The sequence below is a fragment of the Myotis nattereri genome (genome assembly GCF_964212035.1).
Source record: "Myotis nattereri genome assembly, chromosome: 2".
NCBI lineage: Eukaryota > Metazoa > Chordata > Mammalia > Chiroptera > Vespertilionidae > Myotis > Myotis nattereri.
Window position 1 is genome coordinate 122,523,362 of NC_138076.1, and position 26,826 is coordinate 122,550,187.

General features: G+C 45.1%; 1 protein-coding gene across 1 annotated transcript in view; it reads right to left on the reverse strand.

Moving 5' to 3' along the window:
* The window catches only part of LOC308513839 (maestro heat-like repeat-containing protein family member 1), a gene marked incomplete at both ends in the record, with an annotated part of 51,736 nt that overhangs the window by 7,417 nt on the left and 17,493 nt on the right, over nt 1–26,826 (reverse strand). Inside the window, 18 exons of the mRNA XM_081083940.1 lie at nt 3,059–3,148; nt 4,632–4,767; nt 5,361–5,440; nt 5,816–5,941; nt 6,658–6,810; nt 7,123–7,245; nt 9,984–10,100; nt 13,422–13,529; nt 14,354–14,406; nt 14,891–15,050; nt 16,499–16,542; nt 17,222–17,366; nt 18,200–18,244; nt 18,473–18,589; nt 22,115–22,188; nt 23,345–23,455; nt 24,001–24,079; nt 24,630–24,728. Coding sequence (XP_080940066.1) covers nt 3,059–3,148; nt 4,632–4,767; nt 5,361–5,440; nt 5,816–5,941; nt 6,658–6,810; nt 7,123–7,245; nt 9,984–10,100; nt 13,422–13,529; nt 14,354–14,406; nt 14,891–15,050; nt 16,499–16,542; nt 17,222–17,366; nt 18,200–18,244; nt 18,473–18,589; nt 22,115–22,188; nt 23,345–23,455; nt 24,001–24,079; nt 24,630–24,728 — 1,860 coding nt within the window. The remainder of the gene's footprint in view (nt 1–3,058; nt 3,149–4,631; nt 4,768–5,360; nt 5,441–5,815; nt 5,942–6,657; nt 6,811–7,122; nt 7,246–9,983; nt 10,101–13,421; nt 13,530–14,353; nt 14,407–14,890; nt 15,051–16,498; nt 16,543–17,221; nt 17,367–18,199; nt 18,245–18,472; nt 18,590–22,114; nt 22,189–23,344; nt 23,456–24,000; nt 24,080–24,629; nt 24,729–26,826) is intronic.

Here is a 26,826-nt window from a genome sequence, read left to right on the forward strand (position 1 = left end):
TTCTGACAGTAGGACCTCTTTTGCCAAGAGGCAGATTATATGTGGGTCTGGCACCAGAGGTTTCATTCTCTCCTCTCTCCTATCAAGTATACGCGGTATTAAATCCTCCAGCCCCATATTTTCCCTTCGTCTAGGTGATAGAAATCTCCTCAATTCCAACCCCCTTCCTTCAGGTTCAACAGTGGCTCTCAAAATATATCCACTCTATTCACTTCAGTGATTCAACATACCTCTGAGTTCTCCTACCCTCCACCTCCCATTCTTCAGTAGAAAAAGAACTTGGTGATAAAAAAAAAAAAATAACAGTCACTGTATTCACAGATTCCAGAGTAAAGTGTGTGTAAATCTATTTGAAAAATATCATTATACGTGCTTTCACTTGAAACACAATGGAAAAGTGTCTCACCTTTGGTTAATTATGGGTACTAAATACCACTGCTACTTGTCAATCTACAGTCATCAATCTGACAATGATGCAACCACACAGACCATGATATATAATTGAAAAAGAAGAAGAGTAGCAGGTGAAAAATCCACAAGCAACTCAAAAGAACACTGATGCTACACTGACCAGAAGAAACACGTCCTGCCCTAGTCAGTTTGGCTCAGTGGATAGAGCATCGGTCTGCGGTGGGTCCTGGATTTGATTCTGGTCAAGGACACATGGCCGGGTTGCAGGCTCGATCCCATTTAGGGGGTGTGCAGGAGGCAGCCAATCAGTGATCCTCTCCCATCATTGATGTTTCTCTCTCTCTCTATCCTTTTCCCTTCCCCTCTGAAATCAATTTTAATAAATTCTTTAAAATTGAATAAAGTCTATGTCTTACAATGGCGTGTCAACATCAATTTGCTGTTTTTTGTGTGTTTTTTAAATATGTTTGTATTGATTTTAGAGAGAGTGGAAAGGAGAGGGGGAGAGATAAAAACATTGATCAGAGAGAAACATTGATTGTCTGCCTCCTGCACACACCCTCAAACCCCCTCAATGGGGATCAAGCCTGCAATCCAGGCATGTCCACTGGCCAAGTATTGAACCAGTGACCTCTTGCTGCATGGCCCAATGCTCAACCACTGAGCCATACTGGCAAGGAAATTCCCTGGTTTTAATAGATGCTTTATGTACTATTTGTGCAACTGCCAGTGAATCTACAATCCTTTCAAATTTAAAAGTTAAGAAGAAAACCAGTAGCAAAATAATTACAAGCAGTCCAACATCCATCCATAGAGGACTGATTGAATAAACTATATTACATGCACACAATATATAAAACCATAAAAAAGGAACATATCTGTGAACTGATGAGGATAAATGAAAAAAGCAAGGACAAGAGCACTGAATAGAATGTGCTAACGACTGTGTAAAACAGAAAGGGAAATAAGAATACACCATAAACAGAGATTTGCTTATTTTCACAATAAGAAAAACAGGCAGGACAAAACAGAAGTTAATGAAAACGGTTATCTACAGAGGGTGAGTGCGAATAAGGTTAAGAGGATCAGCTTGGGAGCAAAAATCCTCTGAGTAAAACTTTACATGGTTTTACTAGTAAGTTTTTAATTATGTAAATCTTTATATCATCAAGCTCTTCAATTAAGTAAAAGAAAAACCATAAAATTTAAGACGAGCAAGTCTAAATTATATCAATTGACAATATAATCATACAGAAAAAAATATTTCATGTAACTTTTGAATGCAATACTCTGAATATAGTCCTCAGTGACCTATATTTTAATAACAACAGGAACTGCAAAGAAATCTTGAACTCCCTGTGGTAACTGGGGAATAGCAATTTCAGGAGAAAGCCAAGTATCCCAATGACAGTAGCATAGAGTACATCAAGTCAATAAAATGACAATTTTAAAATGGGCAAATCAGTTGTACCTGCACCTCACGTCTTTGAGCCAAGCACTTTGTAAACACCTCACTCAATTACCAAATGACTGTATTAACTAGGTGCTCTATGTCATTCCAGTTTCCAAGAGAAAACTGAGGCAAACAGACGTTAAACACTTCCCAAGACCATACAGCAAACAGCAGAGCCACCATCTGGAACCATAGTGTATGGCAGTCCCCAGCCTGTGTTTTGAACTGTTAACTGCTATGTGGGAGCAGTGGGCAGCTGAGAGAGAAGCTGGCCACAGCTATGGCTGAAGGGGAAGAAGGAGGAAGCTTTCTCCTCTAAAGGCAAGACCAATATTAGTTATTTGATCTTAGCCCTTATTATCATTTCCCTAAAAGCTTTGCACCCAATCTTCATCAGCAGTTCTACTTCTTAGTTTTTCTGACTGGGAAAATAAGCAGTCCCTAGACAGTTCCCCTGGTCTGTTCCCAACTGCACCAGGTTGATAGTGTCCCCCCAAAATTCATGTCCAGTCAGAAACTCAGAATGTGACCTTGTTTGAAAATAGGGTCATTGCAGGTGATTCAAATTAAGGTGAGTTCATACTGGATTTGTGGGTCCTAACCCAATGACTGCTGTCCTTATTAAGAGCCCTAGCTGGTTTGGCTCAGTGGATAGAGGGTGGCCTGCAGACCGAAGGGTCCTGGGTTGGATTCCAGTCAAGGACACATGTCCGGGTTGTGAGCTCAATCCCCAGTGGGGGTTTGCAAGAGGCATGCGATCACTGATTCTCTCTCATCATTGATGTTTCTCTCTCTCTCTCCATCTCTGAAATCAATAAAAACATATTTTTTTAAAAAAAGAAGAGAAACACACACACAAACTCACACACACACACACACACACACACACACACACACACACACACGAATACCCTGTGAAAATAAATGGAGGCTCAGATTGGAATGATATGTCTATAAGCCAAGAGATACCCTGGGTTGCCAGGAGTTCCCAGAAGCTAGGAGAGATGCACTGAACAGATTCTCCTTCAGAGCCTCCAGTAGGAACCAAACCAGCCAATACTTTGATTTGGGACTTCTGTCCTTTACAACTTGAGAGAATGTATTTCTGTTGTTTGACATCACTTCGTGTGGTATTTATTTATGGCAGTTCTAGGAAATGAATAAACCGACGTTCAGGGGTTTGTTCCCACGAACCTGCAAGCAGTTCTGGATCTGGGTGGGCATCTCAACAATAAGTGTCTCCATTAGTCTTAGGAGGGACTGCATGGTTCCCTCAAACAGATCCTGAGGAGGAAAAGAAACTCAAAAAATTACCAACCTATCACCCCAACCCTCCTTCTAAACTGCTCAGCATTCTGGCTGTCCCAGCCTTCCTTGAGAAAGCCTGCTCCAAAACTTCCCTACATTCAAGCACTACTGGCCCATCATTCACTTCAATTAATCCTTCTGTTGTTTCACCAGAGCACAAATGTCTGCCTGGTGTGTAGTTTGTCCTGGTGGACTGGGAGTTCCCCTGCAACGTAGCTACCCCCCTCCTCCATCCCCACTCCCTAACTTGAGCTCAGCTGGGACTCTGGTCCCAGGGATACAGCTTCAGTAAGCAGCCAGGACTGACAGGCTGACTGGCTCCAGGTGGGAGGAGGACTGGCCTGGCTGTCTGCAGAGTAACTGATTAACAAAATCTAGGACAGTGGGTTTCTCCCTCTTATCCTTGAATGAACCAAGTGGCCTTGCCCAAAGCCTTATAAAGAGAGTAGGTGATCTGCCAAGGGGGGCTTCTAAACGTAGGGCCTGCTGGGAGAACCAGAGCAACATTGTGATAGATCCCAGCCACAAAAACTGAAAATCAGGGGGGAGAAAAAGAAAGGCAGCTCTCCCTGGAATAAAATACTCGGAAGAAACCTACCTAGGTGTAAAGCTATTTGTACTGGGCAGCTGGAACTCCCAGCTTGCTCCAAACACAGGGAAATCCTGTCAAAATAACTTCCTCATCCAAAGCAGATTCACACTGAGGGAGGCCAGAGAAAACCCACCTCCACCTTTTCTATATGTACCAGTCTTTCCTTCATGACATAACTGTGAACTAAAAAATAAGGATTACCAGAAATCAGATGAAAAGGAGGCCCAAGAGGAACAAACCAACTGACCGTAAAGAAAATCAAGGTAATTTGGTAAATAATAGAAACCTGTATTTTTAAATTCTTTTTTAATAGCTTCAAAAACATTTCAAGAGACTATGGCATCAATAAAACAAGAACAACCAGGCAAGATAAAGGTGTAATCAGAACACATGAAAGAATTCCTAGGAATTAAATTTATGAATATAAATTAAAAACTGAATCTCTCTTTCCTTCCTTAAGGAAACACTGCAGGCACTATAAGAAATAGACTCTGATTGCTTGCTCCTGGGATTCCCTGGCTTTACTTACCTGTCAACCGTTAGTAAAATCATATTTTAACCTTCTAGTCTCGTTTCAATCACACAGCAGTTATAAAGGGAAGGATCAAGTGTCTGCCTTTGGGACAGAGTGTTAAAGTGGTGGCAGTGGTAATCAACGGGTAGAAGGAGGAAGTTAGATCTCAGGAGTAGTGTTCAGACTACATGACCTACAACCTCTTCTTCACAGGAGGGCTTCCTTCCAATGATTTTGTGTTTTTATTAAAGAAGGCAGAAGACTATTACATAAAACTGCCAAACCTATAGTTCCTAACCTCTGAAAAAAATAAAAAATGAGACCAGAGAGACAAACATCAAAGAGTTACTTACCACATTGGCCTGGCCCTTCTTGGGACTAGATGCCTCCTTTCGTAACACTTCTATGGATGGCAGGCAGAACACACTCTTGAAGCATGTTCCCAGGAGCTCTACTCTTTCTTCTATCTCTAAGAGGGGCCGGAGCATCCTACAATCCAGGGAGAAGAAGTGTAACCAGTGTGCGCAGGAATAACAACTGAAAAGGGTATAGACAGAGTGATGGAGACAGAGGAATAAGTCGGAGCAAGAAAGAGGAAGATATCAGAAGAAAGGGCATTAAAAGAAGAAAGGGAGTAACAGTAAGAAAGGGTGAAAAGAGCCCGGAAGATGGAAATAAAAGAACTATGGGAAAGAGAGGAGGCATGACTATTACAGGAAAGGGTACTGCTAATTTGGGATGATATATTATTACTTGTTAGTTCCCCAGAGCTTTTGAGAGAACGGGACATCACTGATGGAGATGGAGGTGCCTATCAGGGACAGGGATGAAAGCAAAAGGATGCCTGGGACAGAATTAACAGCAAGTGTCTATAGAGACAGGAGAGGCCATCTCTACCAGGTCCTTTGAAAATCCAATTCAAAAAATCTTGGCCAAAAGAAGTGGCAGATATTGGCCAGTAAATTTCTACTATTCCCTTATGCTAGAAGCAGAAGCAGAAACTAAGAGGGGGGATCAACTAGGGAATAAAGACCTGCAATAGAACTGGGTCAAGGAAGACAGAGTGGATGGTGTGTTGTTACCTGAAGTTATTGATGATGTTCATTGCCTTCTGTCTAATAGAGCTGGAAATGGAGTTCAATGGCTCCTCCTTGATTAGGTCCTAACACACACACACACACACACACACACACACACACACACACACACCCCAAAAGGATGGTGAACATATTTTTCCTGTTTGCCTCTGCCTCCTCCCACTCCAGGCTGTGTTCATAACAAGGTGGAATTTAGAATGTCTAGTGACTTGCAAAGGCTCTGAGGACAGCACCTCTCTCCTACTCCCCACCACACCTTCCCTACAGTACTCACCCCAGCCTTGAGGATGGCAAAGGGAACACTAAGGCGGGAAAAGGAAACTAGAAAATCTGGGCTTTTACCTTCAGCTCCAGCCTAGGAGTGCCACCAATGGTTTCCCTGTGGACCCATCCTCCCTCCTCTCTGCATTCCGGCCTCCATCCTCCTGCAAGATACTTACCAGCATGATGGAAACAATTGCCAGCTTGTGGGGGAACTTGAATTGAAAGGCCACGTGCTGCTGCCTGCCCAGGGCTTTTGTCAGTATGATGAGGGCATTCAGGTAATCCAGCTTCAGGGCCTTATCCTGAATGAACCAGTATGCTCAGGGTTCTCCAAGGTGGCAATGGATCTGTGCCAGGGCACACTACCTACACAGTCTGGGGGGTGAGGACCTAAGCCTTCTTTAGCCTTCCTTAGGCTGATGCTCTGCACCTTCCCTCTGAGGGTAGACCAGTGCATCCCTGTGGTGGAGAGAGCCAGTCCTCTCACCAACCCCCTTCTAAAGCCACCCTCATGTTACTCTGAAATTAGGATAGATCAAGTTTCCCGGTCTCTCAAGGTATTGTCTTTCCCTTGAACAAGTTTTACCAAAAGATAACTGACTTGGGAATGGAAAGGGATTCTTCTCCAACCCGGGACCCATGCTTTGGACACATAGCAAAGGCAAGAGAGCAGTATGGCCGCTCCGCTGCCTCTCCTGAATGCTTCTTCCTACAAACACTAGGGAATTTAGGTTTTACTCATCCCTTCATCAGAGAGGGCAGTGAAGAGCTCAATGGCAGGTTACAAAGCTCTGTCAGCAGGAAGGACACACTGTGAAACAGACCTAAAGTTACTGTGGTCTCCTCCTTGGGCCAATTAGAGTCTCCAAGTAGCAGGATTAAGTGAAAGGATTAAAATGTGGGAGAAGTCACTGTACTAGCCCCTGACTCCCATTTAAGGCCAAGCATCTTTTCTTGGGCGGTAAGAGAGGACATGGCAGAAATGGAAAGCTGGAGAAGTAGAGTAAGCAGGAAGTACCTTTTCCAAAATGCAGTTGTGGTAGTGTTGCAGGATCAAGGCCAGCACAGCATTGAAATGCATGAAAATATCTCCCTTGCTCTCTAAAATAATCTTGCTATAGCTTAAGTAGATGGTGTTACAGACAAGCACCCATTCCTTTCGCTGATGTTCCTGTAGGGGGTAGGGGGAAACAGAGGTTCAGAGAGGAAAAGGTTGCTCAGACGATTTGGGAAAGAAGATGGGACTGTGGGATGGTGAGCAGCTTGGGGGACAGGGTGGGCATGTAGCTGGTGATACCAGGGCCTGAAATGCAGAGCAAGAGAAAAGGATCAAGGATGAAACTTTCCCACAGTTGTTTCCAGGGAAAGAGAAGCATTTATAGATGAGTCACAAGGCCTCAGAGAAATGGGAGGCTGGGGTAATGGGGATGCCTTGGAAGGATTTGTATGGGAGGCTGGTAGAGCACCCTGGGAATGACATCACCTTTGCCAGTGTGAGGATGGACGATGACTCCTTGTCAGTGAGGACAGCACTATACCCTTTCAGTTGCTCCAGGACTGTCTTCAGATGTTTCTTGGACACGATGCTGAATGCCACAGCAATGCCCTGTAACAAAGAGAGCCTCAACCCCATGCCACAGTTTGGGGTGAGCCAGACACATGCTATGTTCCCCCACAAGCAGGATATACATAGAGGAAGGGGAAGGGGGAGGAGAGGAAAGAAATGGAAAGGAGATTTGGTTCTCCACATTTGAACTATTGAAAATCCAGGTGGAGAACCAAATATCTTTGCAAGAAGTAACTGAAAAAGTAAATTATTAAGAAAAATCATAGTCACAGATTTACAAAATCTTGCTCTTGTCAAACCTAACCCTGTACATTTGAGAATACTTTTATAGGCACTAGGAATTCAGAGAATGGTTTCTCTGAGGAGGGAACAGAAGGAAGAACAAATCCCAGGCACCTTGCTGACAGGATTGGATAGCTAGTCAGAGAGGAGATGGAAGACAGGGAAAAGTTACAGATAATGCTAATATTTCTAGTTTAGGAGAACAGGAAGAGGGAGATCATGGCAAAACAACTCAGTGGACATGTTGTCACTCCCAGTGGGTTGGGGAATCACAACCTAGAGAGAGTCAAATCATGAAGACTTGGGGATTCTGTGGTTCCTGCCAGGAAAAGTCTTTAACTTAACCCCTCACCTTCATAGCAGGCCCTTTTGACTTCAGTGTCAGCTGAGTCCCTCCCTAGAGCTTACTCAACAAGGATGACTGGGCACAGAGCTAAGAAAATGCTCAAGCAGACATTCAGGTGCCAGCTGTTAGCAAATTGGCTCATTTGTGCTGGAAGGGCCACCATTCGACTTTGCAGCAAGAGCAGACAGATGGAGGGACCCTCGGGACAGTGACAGGCTCCAGGACACAGATCCTGGAGAGGGAGGAAATTTTAGTGGGACTTGTAGACCATTGGATATCAGGTAGATAAAGGGAAATTTTACCTCTTTAGAAAAGAGGGACTAGTGGAGCATCAGAAGGGGGTTCTATTCTGTCCCTCTTCTTATGTCCTCCCTTAGCCCTGGCTACCACTCCTTCTGGTCATCATCATCATATGACATCATCATCATAACTGACATCATCAGAACATCAGTGCTTAATGTTTACCAGCCTTATACATGTTACTTGATTAATCCTCACTAATACATTGAGGGAAATATTGTCGTCCCCATTTAACAGTCAGGGAAAATATGTTTCCCAAATCTAGACACGAAGCCCAGGTTTGAGATCCAGGTCTACATGCTTCTGTACATGTCCACCTGACACTCCAACCCCTCCCAGTCAAAAACTAAGTACATCTATTGCCTCCCCCTTTGTCCTGGGTTTCTGGCCTTAGGGAAGGATACCATTCTCCTCCCACTTGGACCAGAAACCCAAGAATCATCCCAGAGGCCCTTTCCCCTCTTATCTTTATCTCCTGTATTCAATCTGTTCCCAAGTGCTAGCAAGAGGTCACTTTTACTTCCTTGTCAAAGAACTCTGCACTCCAGTCCCACTAGACCATTGACTGTTCTCTAGATGTGCTCCCCAAAGTCTTGATCCTGAATCTTGACTCAGAATGTTATGTCAACCGGGAATACCTGCCTCCCTCCTTCTCCTAAACTCGCCCCAACCAACCCAAGTCCCAGCCAGCCTCAATGCCACAATGACTGCTCATGTAGCCTTTAGAAGACCATTGAGTATAGTTAGCCGTTTCCTTCCTGTATATGTCTTTCTCCTCATTGATACTGTTTGCAACTCAGGCTTAGTAAATACCTGTTGCTGATCGTGGAGCTGATGGATGCTCTGAGAATCTGGCAGGAGAAGGGCCCTGGAGAGGGAGGTCCTAGGGCATGAACACCAGCACTACCAGTAATCAGCAAGTAGAGAGTGCTTATGTACCAGCATTGCTCTTAGTGGTTTTACATTTTAATCCTCAAAACCATCCTTCAACACACATCACTTCTGTGGTATTCCACCAACAATGCACACTCTGAATCTAATCACGATGAAATATGACAGAAACCAAAACCGAGAGACATTGTACAAAATAAGTGGTCTGTGCATTTTTAAAATGTCCAGGCCATGAAAGATAAAGATGAGGAACTTGTTCCAGATTAAAGAAGAATAAAGAGAAATGACAACTGAATGCACGGCTTGATTCTGAATTAGACCCTGGAATAAAAAAAATAAAAATATAATATTTTTCTTTTGCTTTAAAACACATTGTTGGGACAATTGATGGTTTTCAAACTGGGTCTATAATTTAGATATCAGTGGTGTAGCAATGTTAATTTCACGATTTTGATCATTGCACTGTGCTTATGTAAGAGAATATCTTTAGTTTTAGCTAGTAGACAGTAAAGTATTTAGGGGTAAATGAGCTTCATGACTGCAGCTTTCATTTCACATTCAAAAAATACAGTAATAATGCTAGTAAATAAATTATGTAATGTATGAGAAAGAGAATGATAAAACAAACATGGAAAAGCATTTATATTTTGGGAATCTGGGAGAAGAATAAATAGGAATTCTTTGGGATTTTTTCGCAACTTTCCTCTAAATATAAAATTATTTAAAATTCAATAAATCTTTTAAAGAAATATCCTATCAGGAAGGTACCATAGCCTTGTCTTAAAGAGGAGGAAACTGAGGCACAGAGAGGTTCGGTAACTTGCTCAAGGGCACATAGCTAGTAGGTGGCAGAGCTGGAACTCTCACCCAGGTGCTCTGGTTTGCCAGGCCCAAGCTTTTAGCCACCTTGCCATCCTGACTCAACCTGAAAATGCTTTGCCAATGCACTCTGCCTCACCTCCCTCTCCTGCACGTTTTCATGGGAAGTTTGAAGGATGGCGGAGAGCATCATCTTCACCAGTTTCTCACTTCTTGAGGTCCAGAGGGCGAAGCCAAAGAATTTATAGAGAAAAGCCTAGGAAAGGAAGGAGAGCAGGGTCACGCAGAGCTTGAAATGAGGGTAGGGCAGCATTTCCTATACTAGCCACCACCTTTGCCCACAGCCCCATCCTCCACCCTGGCCCTTGCTCTCTAGAGGCATCTGGATAAGGCAGTGATCCTATAGAGCAGGGGTTCAAGTTACAGCGAAGAGAAAGCTGCCTTTCCAATGTCTCAGCCTCTTAGGGATCATCCTTTGGGAACTTGCTCTGACCCCCCTAACTCCCACTTACACCTAGGAAATAAAAAAAGTTCCTTAAACTTGCATAATTTTAGAACCAAAATTGTATAATTGAAGAAGTACTTTTATGTAATTATTTCTCCCTCCTCTTAATTTCAGTGGCCTTTATCCTTGCTTACTGCGCACTGTCCTGTCTACCTTGTAATACCAGACTGTGTGGACTCACCACTCCCTTCTTCAGGGTCTCTGCACTCCCCATTTTCTCTGTGTAGAACCCTCTTCCCCAGGCTCTTTAAAATGTCTCATTCTCTTCCCCAAACCGGGTTGGCTCAGTGGATAGAGCGTTAGCCTGCGGACTCAAGGGTCCCAGGTTCGATTCCGGTCAAGGGCATGTACCTTGGTTGCAGGCACATCCCCAGCAGGGAGTGTGCAGGAGGCACCTGATTGATGTTTCTCTCTCATCGATGTTTCTAACGCTCTATCCCTCTCCCTTCCTCTCTGTAAAAAATCAATAAAATATATATTTTTAAAAATGTCTCATTCTCATCTTTCAGATATCACCTCAGGGAGCCTGCTCTGACCTCCGAAGTCCCTCTCCAGCTCAGCACCCTGTTTCCTTCTTTCAGGGCTTCATCCTGATCACTCATCTTGTCTGTGGATTTATTCCGTTACTTCCCAACTTGCACCAACCCCACATCTCAGGTGAGACTGGCGCTCAAGAGCAGTGTCTACCCAGTTCATTACTCTGTCCCATTGCTATCAGTGCCTGAGGCAGTAGGCAAACAGGACATTCCTGCTGTTCAATGAATGCCTAAGCTCCCCCTCTTATGGGTATCCTTTCCCCTCTAGCAGATGCTCATGGTGCCTTGCCCAGACCTCAGGGTTCCTTCCCTTCAACTGGCTGCAGGAACTTTTCTGAACAGCTACTCCCTGCAGCCTTGGGGGAGAACTGTCCTGAGGTGACTGGGGCCTCCTTACCCCAGATGCTCAGGCGCTGCATTGTTCTCTCTCCCCTCCCTGCACAGGACCAACCTTGGAAACCTGGAGCCAATGACAAACAACCTGGGGGGCAGAGGGTACAAAAGCCCCCTCACTTGTCTCCAGGCAGGATAGACTGTGCAGTTTCCAAGCAGGGCTCCCATGGGATCAGGCCACATCCTGGCTTGGCTTCTCCTCTCCCCTATCCTGTGTCCTTCACTCTATCACAAGGTCTCCTGAGAGCATTTCCTCGCCAAGTCACTTGATAAGAATCCTCACCTTAGGCTCTGCATCAATTAAACCTGACCTAAGGCACCTACTTTTCTGCTTCACTGGCAAAGACTACTCATCTTCCCAGACTTATCCCCTCCTCTGCAGGAGATTCATCTTCCCATTTTGTCCAGCACTGAGGCGCTTCCCCGGACACTGAACTTTCAGCACTAACATCAAAACAGTCTTGAGCAAACCTAAACAGTGCATCGCTTCTGACAAAGCTGCTCTGCCCAGGCCCCCTCAGGCCTCCTCCCTGCTCCCAAGCACACAGTGCATATTTCCACCCTGAAACCTACAAGGCTTAGAATAATTGCCCACTCTCTTGTCTATTCACTCAAGCAGATGATGCTTTCCTGAAGGCAGAGGCTGGTTTCACATGAATACCTTGGGCCCAGCCCAGTGTCTGCTCTGCTCTAGGCATTTAGTGCACTTCTTTTTTAATCCTCACCCAAGGATATTTTTCCATTGATTTTTTTTAGAGAGAGTGGAAGAGAGAAGGAGAGAAAGAGAGAAATATCGATGTGAGAGAGACACCTCAATTGTTGTCTCCTGCACACGCCCTGACCAGGGCCCAAGAAAGGGTGGAGTCTGCCACCAAGGTATGTGGCCTTGACTGGAATCGAACCTGGGAACCCTTTGGTCTACAGGCCCACACTCTATTCACTGAGCCAAACCGGCTAGGGCTAGTGCACCTTTTAAATACTGAATTAAAAAGATCAGAATTCTCGCTTGCTTCATTTTGTACCCCTAATCTACCAACCACAAAGATGTGCATACATTAGGTGCTTCATAAGTACTGTTAATAATAAGAGAGAAAACCGTCTTGGAAATAAGGCCTCTTTCCTGGAAACCTCCAGAGCTCAAATTAAGTATTTCTCAGTGACAGGAAAACAGGAACCGAAATCAAGAAACCTGGATTCAGGCCCTAGCCAGTTTGGCTCAGTGGATAGAGTGTTGGCCTGCGGACCGAAGGGATCTGGGTTCGATTCCAGTTAAGGGTACATATCTCGGTTGCAGGCTCCTCCATGGCCTGGTCCCTACTCAGGGCATATGCAGGAGGCAACCAATTGATGTGTTTCTCTCACCTAGATATTTCTATCTTTCTGTCTCTCTTCCACTCTCCCTAAAAAATCAATGGGAAAATATCCTCAGGTGAGGGAGGAAGGAAGGAAGGAAAAAAGAAAAAAACTTCGATTCAGGTGCCAGTTTTAGCAATAATTTTCTTAAGATTTTAAATCCTCCTGGATTGTGTTTCTTCAACTTCAAGGTAGGGATGACCACAGCTATAGGTTATTTAGGCTAATATGTTAAAAATCTTTATTGTTGACACTTTATCAAGACTGAATTGGGAGCACATGGAAAAGCCAGGGCAGGACCCCAGGCCATCACCACCACCAACCTTGCACTCTGTGAGGAAAGGAGCCCATATTTCTTCCTCAACTCTGTATCCCCAACATGAAGCACAGTTAATGGGATGCCCTCAAATATTACTTGAATTGACTGCTTAAATAGGACTCTAAAATCAACAATCTTTCCACTGCACCAAGTACAAGCTCCATTCTATTAAGAATATTAGGAGATTTCAATGAAGACAACAGATGGCAAACTTCTTGATAAAGCCTAAAAGGCTAAGCAAAAGTAAGACACTTTGATATTTTTGTCATGCCAGTGTGACGACCAGTTTGTGGTCCTCTCCACCCCTTGATTCCCAGGATGCAGGAACACTGGTTTGTTCTTTCCCCAAGGCCTGTACTCATTCACATTTCCTCAGCCACCTGTGTGAGCACCAGGTTTCTTCAGCACCATCCGCCACCTTCAACGCACCCCTCCGCCCCGGCATTGCAACCACCACACACCCAGACAAACCTTCTCATCACCATCATCGCCGAAATAACACATCCTCTCCAAGATGGCTCTGATGAGTTGCTCCTGCCAGTGGTCATCATCAATAGCCACTAAAGAGTGACTCAAAAACTGAGGAAGAAGAAGGGAGAAGAGGACCACAAAGGTCAGTGGTAGGCTGTTCTGCCCCAGAAAAGTGGGGTCAGGAAGGAGCAAGAGCCGTAGCCCATTGGCTCAGTGAATGGAGCGTCAGCCTGCGGACTGAAGGGTCCCAGGTTCGATTCCGGTCAAGGGCATGTACGTTGGTTGCAGGCACATCCCCAGTGCGGGTGTGCAGGAGGCAGCTGATAAATGTTTCTCTCTCATCGATGTTTCTAACTCTCTATCTCTATCCCTTCCTCTCTGTAAAAAATCAATAAAATATATTTAAAAAAAAAAAAAAGAAGAAGAAGAAGCAAGAGACAGGGTTATGGCCTGTAAATAAGGAAAAAAGGGGAAACACATGGTGGGAGTTAGGACTGAAGAATGATATTACAGTGACAATGATGGTAATGCCAATTACATGTGTGAAGCCCTTTCCAATTTCCAAGGTCCTCTCTGATATCATCCTTTTTAATTCTAGAAGGCAGGAAGAACTTCCATTTAACCTATGAAGACCCTGAGACATGCAAAGGTTAAATACCTTGCCCAAGGACATACAGCTAGGGCCCTTTCCCTTACTCCCTCTTGATATACGGTCATAAGGGTATGGAAGGGGGCTCAAGACTTAGCACACAGTCACATACTCTGAGGCAGAGGCCAGGAGGCAAGGGGACCACAGAAAGAGGTTTGCTTGAGCAGTTAGGCCCTTCATCATGGCCTCAGTCTCTGGGGGGCTTGGGGCTATCCTCCCTCAGGTTCCTGAAGATGGGAAAGAAGGCAAGTGTGGAGGGAGGGAGGTCTTAGGGAGTACTTACCCAGAACAGCCTGTCCTCCCACTCCTCCGGATTCAGGCTCTTCTCAGTATGATCTAGGAAAGGAGAGAGCAAGGGTACCGACTCAACCGGAAGGTCCCAGCCAGGGAGAAGAAAACATTTAAGTACTATGCGGCTCTCAGCCTACAAGGAAACTGCTCTCCCACTTTAAAGAGGCTCCAGAAGATGAATGACTTTCCAAAGGTCAAAAACACACAGCTGACCAGTGTCAGAGCAAGGATACAAAACTGGTCTGTCTGTTCCCAAAGCCCACACTCTTCGTTGATCTTCTGCCCATAAGAAAGTGCAGGAGTCATTCTGGGAACCCTGGAGCCACAGAACTTTGGACTGTGTTTCTGCTCAGTTCACAACATTGCCCCCAAAAGCAGACCCATCCAATAGCACCTCAAAGGGACAGAGAGACTGGTTCCAGTTCTCCTCACCCCAAGGAAGGTCCATCCTGCACCTCGGGACGCCATCTCTTTTGGAGTCTGGCCACTGTCCCAGCTTCATTCCTCCCCCTGCTAACCAAGCCCTTACCATCTAGTATCTCCAACATCTGTGGGATCACCTTCCTCCACAGCTGGCCAACACTGTGGTTTATAACAGGATGCAGAGAAGTGATAGGATGCAGGGCAGATAGTAGCCTCAGAGAGCTTGTACCAAACTCCTTTTCCCTGTAGGGCTTCCGGGAACACATCTGAGAAGCAAGGAGAAGGCAGAGAAAATATTTAAAAGAAGAGAACAATCTGGAAACAGCCTAAGTGCCCATCAGTCAATGAATGGATTAGAAAACTGTGGTACATCTACACGATGGAATACTATGCTGCTCTAAAAAGGAAGGAACTATTACCATTTGCAATGTCATGGATGGAACTGGAGAGCATTATGCTAAGTGAAATAAGCCAGTCAATAAAGGAAAAATACCACATGATCTCACTCATTCATGGATAATAGAGACCATTATAAACTTTTGAACAATAATAGATACAGAGGCAGAGCTGCCTCAAACAGATTGTCAAACTGCAGCGGGAAGGCCGGGGAGGGTTGGGGGGCAGGAGGTAGGGGGGTAAGAGATCAACTAAAGGACTTGTATGCATGCATATAAGCATAACCAGTGGACACAAGACATTGGGGGATAGGGGAGGCTAGGGGACTGTCTAGGGCGGGGGGATAAAATGGACACATATGTAATACCCTTTGTAATACCTTAAGCAATAAATTAAAAAAATAAAATAAAATAAAATAAAATAAAAAAATAAAAAAAATAAATAAAAGAAGAGAACAAAGAAAATGAAAGCAAATCCATAGAATGGTAGAGCTGGAGCTTAGGCCCTGCCCATTCTTTGCCACCTGTTGAACTCCTACATCCACCCAGATGCTCTGGAAACATCACCTCTTCTGTGATGCCTTCCTGCCTCCTGGAGACCATGTCAGCCTGGTGCTCTTCTAAGTCCCGTTGCACCTTATGTATTTATCTATTAGTACATTTGTCAAACTAGACCAGCCGTGGGCAAACTACGGCTCGCGGGCTGGATCTGGCCCGTTTGAAATGAATAAAACTAAAAAAAAAAGGACCGTACCCTTTTATGTAATGATGTTTACTTTGAATTTATATTACTTCACACAAACACTCTATCCATGCTTTTGTTCCAGCCCTCCGGTCCAGTTTAAGAACCCATTGTGGCCCTGGAGTCAAAAAGTTTGCCCACCCCTGCCCTAGACTATAGCTATTCCCACGCTTGTCTTCCCCACTAAGTCTGTGAACACCTCAAGGGTAGGTCTACCTTTGTCATTTCAAGTGTGCATAATGTCTAGCACATAATGTCTGGGCTAACAGAGAAACTCAACACAGAGATCCAGAAAGGTATGTGGGCTTGTCCACGTCAACAGAGAGCAGCTCACAATAAGGCCAAATAGGAGAAAGGCAGGCCTTTCCCATTGCCCACATCCTCATCTCGAGGCCTCACCACTATACTCCCAGGTCCCTCCTCCATGCTCTTTGGCCCCTATCTCATTATTACATACCCAGCATAATGCCTGAGACAAAGCAGTAACCAGCTCTTTGTGAAATGAGTGGATAGATGGGTGGGTTGATGAGTGGATGGAAGAATATATGACTGTGGCACTCATTTTGGCATAACTTACCACAAGATGGGTCAGGAGTCTCTGAGGGGAAACGTACTCGGTAGCTAAGTTAGAGAGAGGATAAAAGAAGAGGGCAGAGTCAGTGCACACTTCAGGATGCTCAACCCCCAGCCTCCACTGGCAGCTCCCCATCAGTACTTCAGAGGAGGAGAAAGAGCAAAGAGGAGAGGGAACATCAGTGTCAATGCCACAGGAGCTGTGACATTTTGATTCAGACTAAAACACAAACCATTACAACTTCAGCCTTAGAAAACACACACACATCAATGATATGCTGAACAGACATCCTAACTCTAACCCTAAGTCCCACTGGGGTTAGAGGTCAGGGATAGGGTGAGCACAGAGTGAGGCTCAGAGTTAGGGCAAAGGAAGAACTAAGGGTCAGGAGTGTGTGTATTCATTACTTTGTAATTAACAATGTTTGTACATCTTGAATCAAGTGTTCTATAATGAGGAGTGAAGGATAGAAGGAACTGTGACTATGAGAGGCATCCCCCTTTCATTCATGAGGCCAAATGGCCTTAAGTAGTTGCCTTACTCTTCCCATCATGGCCCAAGCATGGGACCTAATCCCCTCATCCAGCATCCTCTACATCCTCTTCCCCACACCCATCACCCCTGCAGTGTCTCAGCCAGCCCCCAACTCCAACACTCCATGCCCACAAACAGACTTAAATATCACAGTGAGCACCTCTCCACAGGCTGCCACACCCTTGTACTTACGATCCTGGTGAAAGCTGCTGAGGTAAGGAACCTGGCCCAGGGAACGGGCCTTCAGAGCCATTTGTATGGCTGCCTTACACAGAGGCACGAAGGCCAAGGTGTTGTTGGGCTCACACACCAATGTGACCAGTTTGGGCAAAGATACCTGGCAGGAGATGTGGCAAGAATTTCAATGCCAAGGCCCAAGTCAGCCCGTCATCAGTCTCCAACCCCAAGACCTTGTCTCCCTTTCCAGACCGAGTATTTGAGGCCTGTATACAGAGACCCCTTAACCCATTCATATTCATTCTCTCCCTCCTCTTCCTCTTCTTTCTCTCTCTCCCCACCACCCCCACCCCCAACCCCTCACTTCAGGTTGGAAAAGTATAACCAAGGTCCCGATTAAAATTATAGCAGGCATAAGTTGACTTGATAGATGAGGACTTCTTGAAATTTGGAATGTGTGACTTGTAATCACCTTCATTGAGGAACCTTCCAGAGTCAGAGACATGTTGAAGGTCAGGAGGCAGAGCTCACTGGGAGGGAGAATAAATCTTAAGTCCTTTTCTTCCCACAACACAGCCCTTTCCTCAGCACTGATGCAAATCATTTCATATGAGCCTCCCAGAATCCCTGGACGTTGCTGAGAACAGTCAGGAAATATAATCACCCCCTTTTTTATAAAAGAAGACACTGCAGCTGGGAGAACAAGTTATTCAAGATTTTACAGCTAGAAAACTGGCTGATCAGGACTCAGACTCTGGCTTCCAGATCCACACCCCGTGACCCTCTTTTGCTGCACTGAGCACTTCTCAGTGGAATCCCAGGCACTTGTATGGAATGAAATGCAGGTGGGTTGAGGTGACAGAGACACCACAAGGCATTTGATGGAAGGGGAAGGTGGGATGCAGTCGGGGGTGGGGCCGGGGTGAGGGTAGTGATCTGGGGTGCCAAGGGAAGAGGAAACGGAGAGGTCTGTTTGGCCCTAGCTGTTTATACCATCTGTAGGATTCTGGAACACGTTATTCGGATGTCCTCTTCATTCTAGAATGAGAAAAGGAAAGATTTAAATCTAAAACCAATGCTAGCTAAGTCTCTGGGTTCACGGCCTTCCCTGCCTCACTGCTCAGTGTTTTACAGGCCAAAGACCCTTCACATGTGCCAGGCATACCCTCTTGTTTCCCTCCTGCTCCCAACCCTGCCTTCCTCTTGTTCCATCCCCTGAGGTGTGCTCCCATCCTCGGTCCCCTCCCTGCCCAGCCCCTTGCTCACTGATGACTCAGACTCCACAAGTTTGATGACAAAGCTGATTAGAGTGTTCCCCTGGGGCAAGGCCAAGTAGTTATGCTGGCCCATAATCTCAATGAAGTGCAGGAGAACCTTCGGCACCTGTGGAGTCACAGACCATCACATGACAAGACAGAAAGGAATGTCAGGGACTGCCAGTGTGACCCTTCATAATCCAGGTGAGGACACAGAGGACCAAGGCAGGTGAGGGGATCAGATCTCCTGACCCCAAACCCAGTGAGACTCTACAGTGGGCTCGCAATAATGACAGACCACAAGCCATTAACCATGACCATTTCTGTACTTTGCCCAGAAGTTCTAACCGCTTCAGCTCCCACCACCTCCCTGGAGAACTCTAAGTACTTACCTTGCCCTCACCTTATTTCCCCAGAGATATGAAAATTAGCAGGAGTGTGGGATTGGGGGAGAATCTGAGTCCAGGGCAGTCCCATGTTCTGGCCTTCCTAGGGAAAGCCAGGAACAAATCCCACAAGTCCTGAGGGCCCAACCCTCAAGATTCCAAGCTTTCCTTTAACCTTCTGAGGATGTATTTTTAGGGATGATGCCATTGTCGTGCATTTGGTACCCCAAACCACTGCTCCCCTCCTCTCCTGTTCCCCTATCCTCTTTGATCCAGAACTGAAGCAGTCTCTGCTGTCTCCAGCCCTGTTTGAAGAGCTTTTTCAAAAATATGGTTTCTCACAAAATATTGAGTCATCAATTTGAAAGATAAGGTAGCAGAAAACACCTAATTAGAACAGAAAAAAAAATGAGGATAGTTTAGGGGCATCTGGTACAACATCAAGGGAAGTGCAAAGAGTCCCAAACACAATGAACCCAAAGAGGCCCACACTAAAACACATCATAATTAAATGCAGAAGGTTAAAGATAGAGAATCTTAAAAGCAGCAAGAGAAAAACTGTTACCTAGAAGGGAGCTCCCATAAGACTGTCAGCTGATTTCTCAATGGGAACTTTGCTGGCCAGAAGGGACTGGCAAGATATATTCAAAGTGATGAAAAGCAAAGACCTACAACCAAAATCACTCTAACCTGCAAGGCTGTCCTTTAGAATCCAAGGAGAGATAAGGCTTCCAAGACAAGAAAAAGCTAAAGGAGTTCATCAACACCAAACCAATATTACAAGAAATGTTAAAGGGACTTCTTTAAGGAGAAGAAGAAAGGAATATCAAAAATATGAATCATTAAATGGAAATAAGTACATTTCTATCAACAATTACTTTAAATGCAAATGAATTAAGTGCTCCAATCAAAAGACATAGGATGGTTGAATGGATAAGAAAACAAGACGCTTACATATGCTATTTGCAAGAGAGCCACTTCAGGTCAAAAGACACATACACAGACTGAAAATAAAGGGGTGGAAAAAGGTATTTCTTGAAAATGGTAACAAAACTAAAATAGCTGGAGTACCAATACTTATATCAGACTAAATAGACTTTAAAACAAAGACTATACAGAGAGCCAAAGGAGGACCCAGCAATTTCACTTTTGGATATTTATCTGTAGATACCCAAAACGCTAAATTGAAATGTCATATACATCCATAAGTTTCTTGCAGCATTATTTATAACAAGAGGCCTGGTGCACAAAAATTTGGGCACTTGAGGGGGGGAAGGGTCCCTCAGCCTGGCCTGTGCCCTCTCGCAGTCTGGGGCCCCTCGGGGGATGACCCCCTGCTGGCTTAGGCCTGCTCCCCAGGGGATTGGGCCTAAGCTGGCAATAAGACATCCCTCTGGCAGCCCGGCAGCCCTTTGTGGATGCCCACTTGCCAGCATGGAGCAGACCTAAGCTGCAGTCAGACATCCTTAGTGCTGCTGAGGAGGCAGGAGAGGCTCCCACCACCACTGCTGTACTGGTAGCCATCAGCCTGGTTTGTGGCTGAGCAGAGCTCCCCCATGTAGGAGCGCACTGACCACCAAAGGGCATCTGCATTGGGCATCTGCATTGAGCATCTGTCCCCTGGTGGTCAGTGTGTGTCATAGTGACCAGTCATTCCCAGTCTTTCTGCTGTTAGGGTCAGTTTGCCTATTACCCTTATATTATACAGGATAGAGGCCTGGTGCACAGGTGGGGGCTGGTTGGTTTCCCTGAAGGGTGTCCCGGATCAGGGTGGGGGTCCCGCTTGGGTGCCTGGCCAGCCTGGGTGAGGGGCTGATAGCTGTATGCAGCTCGTCACGCCCCCTTCAGGGATCCCTACTGGGGTGCCTGGCCAGTCTGAATGAGGGGCTGATGGCTGTTTTCAGGCTGGCCAGTGACTGAAGCTCCCAGCCTCTCCTTTTTTTCTTTATTTTTTTTTATTCTGGGATTTATTTACCTTCTATAATTGAAACTTTTTTGCCATCACAGGAGCTGAGAGCTGGCTCCTACTCACTCCAGTTCTGAGGCCACAACCTGCTGAAAGCAGGTATCTGGGGTTTGTTTAGATTCTATAATTGAAACATTGTTCCTTTTGGAGCACAGAGCCAGGCCGCGGCAGGCGGAGAACCTTTGTTTCCTCCATCACTGGAGCAAGAAAGCCTGCTCGCTTCAGCTGCATGCCTGCCGGCCGCCATCTTGGTTGATTTAATTTGCATATCTCGCTGATTAGCCAATGGGAGGCATAGCGAAGGTATGGTTAATTACCATATTTGTCTATTCTTAGACAAGATCTGGAAGCAACCTAAGTGTCCATCAATAGAGGAATGGGTAAAGAAGAAGTGGTACATATATACAATGGAATATGACTCAACCCTGAAAAAGAATGAAATCTGGCCATTGGCAGCATGGATAGAGCTAAAGGGTGTTGAACTGAGTGAAATAAGTCAAACAGAGAAAGACAAATGCAATATGATTTCACTTAGTTGTGGAATCTAAAAAACAAAATAAATGAACAAGAAGAACTGAGCCAAACTCATAGACACAGAAAACATTTTGATAGTTGGCAAATGGGAGGGGAGTGGGTGGATAGATGAAAAGGTGAAGGAATTAAGAAGTACAAATTGGCAATTATACAATAGTCATGGGATGGAAAGTACAGCATAGGGAACATAGTCAATAATTTTGTAATAACTATGCTGGGTGTACACTACATTTATTGGGGTGATCACTTCATAAGTTATATAAATAAATGTCTAATCCCTAGGAAGTACACGTGAAACTAATATAATATTGTATACCAACTGTAATTCAATAAAATTTTTACAGAAAGAATTTATATATATATATAAAGAAAAGAGAAGCATATATTGAAAATATATATATATCTTCCATAGCATATGCAAGATGTGATGTTTCAGGACTTCTCTCCCTAACCAAACTGTGAATTTTCTGGGAGCAAAATTAGTATCTTTCAGAGCTCCATGTCCCCACTGGGCTCACCACAGTATTGACCACAGAAAAGGCTCAGAAAATAGGAAGAAACCACCTTTCCACTTCTCAAACCTTTCTCAGGTTTTCACAAGCCCAAATGTAACCCATGGGCAGAAGTCTGAGGCCAGAACTAGATTGGCAAGGGGGCCTTACCTCTCTCTTCATTCACCCAAACCTTCCCCTCTCCATCTTACCACACCTCAAGTTCTCAAACAGCAATTGCCCTCCCAGCCCCAACATTCTGCCATTCTGCTCACTGGTTTGAGATCCTCCTGAATCACCAGAATGGTTGAATTCAGTACCATGCGCTGCAGCTTCTTGGTCTGAGGCACTAAAGGAAAGACAGACATGCAGAGGGGTCAGTCTCCTTCCTCCCCCTTTGTTGCTTTGGGAGGCATGAGAAGACAGACAGGTAGGAGAAATTTTAGATACAGTCCTGCTCTTCAAGGCCAGATCAAACCTGAGAGGCTATCTCCACCACCCCTCTGCTTCAAACCAGACTAGAAAGTGACCTAAAACAGTATTTCAGCAAGCTAGCGCTTGCCCCTCAGCGCTTGCCAGGCTCCCACAGCTGACCACACAAGTCTACCTCATTGACGGAGCTGTTCTGCTCACCCTTTGCCTATCTCAACCTTTAGAACTGCCAGCACTGCTCTTCTGTGTGAATTCCTTTTGCTGACTCAGTCTACTTTCTGCTCTCAGCACATCTCCTTCACAGAGTCTATCCTATCTCCTGACTGACACCTTCTCTGCATTCCTTTTGCACATCGCCATGCTCACATTTAAGTAATTTATCACATATTATCCTGTATCCTTTTGCTGTGTGAACAGTCTCATCTTCCCTCCTTGACTGAGCTCCTCAGAACAAGGACCATATCTTATTTAAGTGTATACTTTCTGTGCTTCATACTGTTAGTCACACAGCAATGTTTTGATGGACACTTGACTGAAGTTAAAACCTACAATCCAAGATATGTTTTGTCCTTTATTTCTCACTAAAAATGGCTAAAGGTAGGAATTGATGTTACTTACATTTTTATTTTTTATAATCCTCACCCAAAGGATATGTTGTTTTTTATTTTATTGAAAGATGGGAGAGAGAGAGAGAGAGATCAATTTGAGAGAGAAACATTGATCAATCACCTCCCATACCCCTGATCTGGAAACACACGAGCGACACAGCAACATAGGTATGTGCCCTGACCAGGAATTGAACCCACAATCTTGTGGTGTATAGAATGACACTCCACCAAACTGAGCCACCCAGCCAAGGCAACTCCATTTTTCAAATGAGGAAATAGAGATTCAGACTAAAAGTAATCTGCCCCAGTTTGCACAGCTATTAAGAGTCAAAATCAGGATTTGAACCCATTGAGTTTATGTTGAGTTTAAAGCTGTGCTTTTAACTACTAAATAGGACTGTCTGCCAGAGCAAGAAGATTTCCTGCGCAAGAAGATCCCTAGGACCAGGCTTGTTTCCTACTCACATTCCTGAAACACATCTGTGAACACTTGAAGGGCTGATTCCATCTTGTCTGGATCATTGGATTCCACGGTGGTTAGTAATAGGGATACCATCTGATCCTGGTATAACTTGGCTATTAGAGGGCATGAATAAAGGGAGTCAGGGGTATGTTTAAGTGGGAGGTGGTGTGTAGAAGTAAATCATGCTCACAGCAAACCACTGATGCCATGGGCTGGATAAATTAGGGTCTATTAGGCTGGAGAAAAGAAGCAGGAAGAAAGAGAGCCAGTGTTTGTCCAGCATTTACCATGTGCCAGGCTTGGGGGCAGATGCTTTTCCTAACCTAGGCCTGTCCCTCCCCTGCCCCGCCATGTGCACACCAATTAGGTCAGAACCTCTTTCGTGACCATCAGTGCTCTAATCACAGTATCACCTTTCTGAGCTCAGGATCACCAAAGGAGAACGGGAAGCCAACCACAGGGGAAGGGAGTGGTAACAAAAGGGATAGGGAAGGGAGAATGTCTGTGCCCTTGGAGATTCATTGAATTTCAGGAAAACTTTACATGGATTACTTTGCATCTTGTCTGAAGGAAAGAAGGCTGTCTTGGGAACCTAGCCTCCCATTGAGTACAAGGTCCCCGGGCCCATACCTGGGGTTAGGAAAATGTGTGGACTTACCCAGGATGAAGATAGCCCTCAGGGCGAGGCTGCGGTTCTCCACAGAGTGAGGGTCTGCTGGGTTCACTCGCTCACAGAGCTGTGGGGAGACCAAGGGCATCAGACCTGGGAGCACTGAAAAATCTGGGGCTCTGGGCATGGATGGAGAAACTGAGGTATGCAGCCAGAAAAACTGCGGCACTTGCCCATAAGAACGTGAAAATAGGACCCAGGAATACACCTACACAGCCCCAAAGAAAAGAAGACAGTGGCCAGCAAATATATGGACGGTAACACCTTTTAGCAAAATGTTCAATTGTTCTCTTCCTCCTCTAGGCTACAACACAGAAGGCCTGCCATTTCCCACAGGCATAATGGGTCGGTTTGGACTCTCTGCCCTTAACCAGTTTAGAGGGAGCAACAATGGCCTCCACCCCCAGAAACATACAGAACTGTATCCAATTTACCTCATAGAGAATATCCACTCTGTGACTAGAATCCCGGCAGGGAAGCCTGAGGTGTGTGCAGTTACAGTCACCATGAGAAAAGCCCAGGGCCGTGTGGAGGTAGTGACCTGCCCTGGGGGAACCATCACCTCCAAACAAGAGGGGAAGACCAAGCCCAGGATACCTGCAGCCTCCAGCACTCACCTGCTGGAACAGCATGCCTGTAATGTTTTCCAGCTGGGATTCCAAGTTTACACCTCCACAGCCGCTGAGCGCCAGAGCCTCCACGAGTTGGTAGATACACTGTGTGTGTAAGGACAGAGTCAGCCACTCAGCCAGCCCTTGCCACGGCCTCAACGGAGAGCCTCTGTCCTCAGATCTCCTCTTAGAGGTCGCCCAATGTCACAGTTCACATGCCCGCTTGGACCTTTGCAAGGAGGCCCAGGGGCTAGTTTTTCCACAGACAAATACAGCCATGACCTGTTCTTTCACCTCACCCAAGAAGCTACACTTACTTTCAAATAACCTCATTATTTCACGGTAACTTTTAGAGCAACTCAACATGGCAGGTGTTGGCTGATTTCAAAGAAATAGGATAAAGAAATCATGGTCAAAGAAAGAACTGGTTCTATTTTCCGACTTTCAAAATTCAGAAAACCACGTTTTAAAGCCTAAATATCTACCCTTCACCTAGTGAACTGTATTGTTTTATGGGTTATTCTTCTCACTTGTATGAGAGGCTACAAATAGCCTTACTTTTCACATGTGTAAGCAGTCCATTTTATTTTTATTTTTTTAATATTTTATTGATTTCTTACCGAGAGGAAGGAAGAGGGATAGAGAGCCAGAAACATCGATGAGAAAGAAACATCTATCAGCTGCCTCCTGCACACGCCCTACCGGGGACATGCCCGCAACCAAGGTACATGCCCTTGAGTGGAATTGAACCCGGGACCCTTCATCCGCAGGCCGATGCTCTATCCACTGAGCCAAACCGGCTAGGGCCATTTTATTTTTTTAAAAAAAGGCTTTATTGATGTCTAATCCTATATAATAAAAGGGGAATATGCAAATTGATTGAATGGAAGAACATCTGGTCACTATGATGTGCACTGACCACCAGGGGCAGCCGCTCAATGCAGGAGCTGCTCCCTGGAAGTCAGTGCGCTTCCACAGGGGAAGTGCTGCTCAGCCAGAGGCAGGGCTCATGCAGTTGCAGCTGTATTTGCAGGAGCCTCTCTTGCCTCCATGGCACGGGACATCCCCCAAGGGCTCCTGGACTGCAATAGGGTGAATGCCAGGCTGACGGACCACACCTCTCCCCCACCGAGGGCATGAATCTCCTGCACTGGGCCTATAGTTGATATATAATATACTGCACATATTGAAAATATACTATTTAATAAATGTTAACACCCTTGAAACCATCTCCACAATTAAGATAATAAGCATACTCATCATCCCTAAAAGTTTCCTCTGGTCACTTTCTAACCACTCTTGCCCTGCCCTCCCAACACCGTTCTTTCCCCAGACAACCACTGATCTGCTCTCTGTCGTCATAAATCTCTCACTTACTTTTTAAAAAACTGCCAAACTGTTTTCCTAAATGGTTGTGCCAATTTACATTCTATCAGATGTATAGTGGCATCTCATTGTAATTTTTAATTTCCTAAATGATGTTTAGCAACTTTTCCTGTGCTAATTTGCTATCCCCATATCCATTCAATTTTTGTGCCAATTTTTAAAATACTTTTAAATTTATTTTAGAGAGGATGGCGGGTGGGAGGGGCAAAGGGAGAGAGGAGAGAGAGAGAGAGAGAGAGAGAGAGAGAGAGAGAGAGAGAGAGAGAGAAAAATCAATGTGAGAGAGAAATATCAATCAGTTGTCTTCCACATGTGCTCTGACCGAACCTAGGATCAAACCAAAACCTGGATATGTACCCTGAATGGAAATCAAACCCACAACCTTTTGGTGTACAGCACAGCGCTCCAACCAATTGAGCCACACTGGCCTAGGCAGTTTTTTAATTTTTTAAATTGCATTTTGAGAGTTCTTTATATTTTCTGGATACATATATATATGATTTGCAAATGTTTTATTCCAGTCTGAGACTTGTCTTTTCATTCTCTTAACAACTTTCAAAGAACAGAATTTACTCACTTTTGGAGGGTGGAGAGAGTGAAGGGGGTGGAGGAATTGAGCAAAATATTTTCAGAAGAGAAAAAAAACTCATGGACAGGGACAGCAGTGTGGGGATTGCTGAGGGATGGGGGACAGGGAGGTTGAGGAGGGTATAGAGATGATAAATGGTGATGGATGGAGACTTGACTTGGGATGGTGAACACACAATACAGTGTACAGGTGATGTGTTGTAGAATTGTGCACCTGAAACCTGTATAA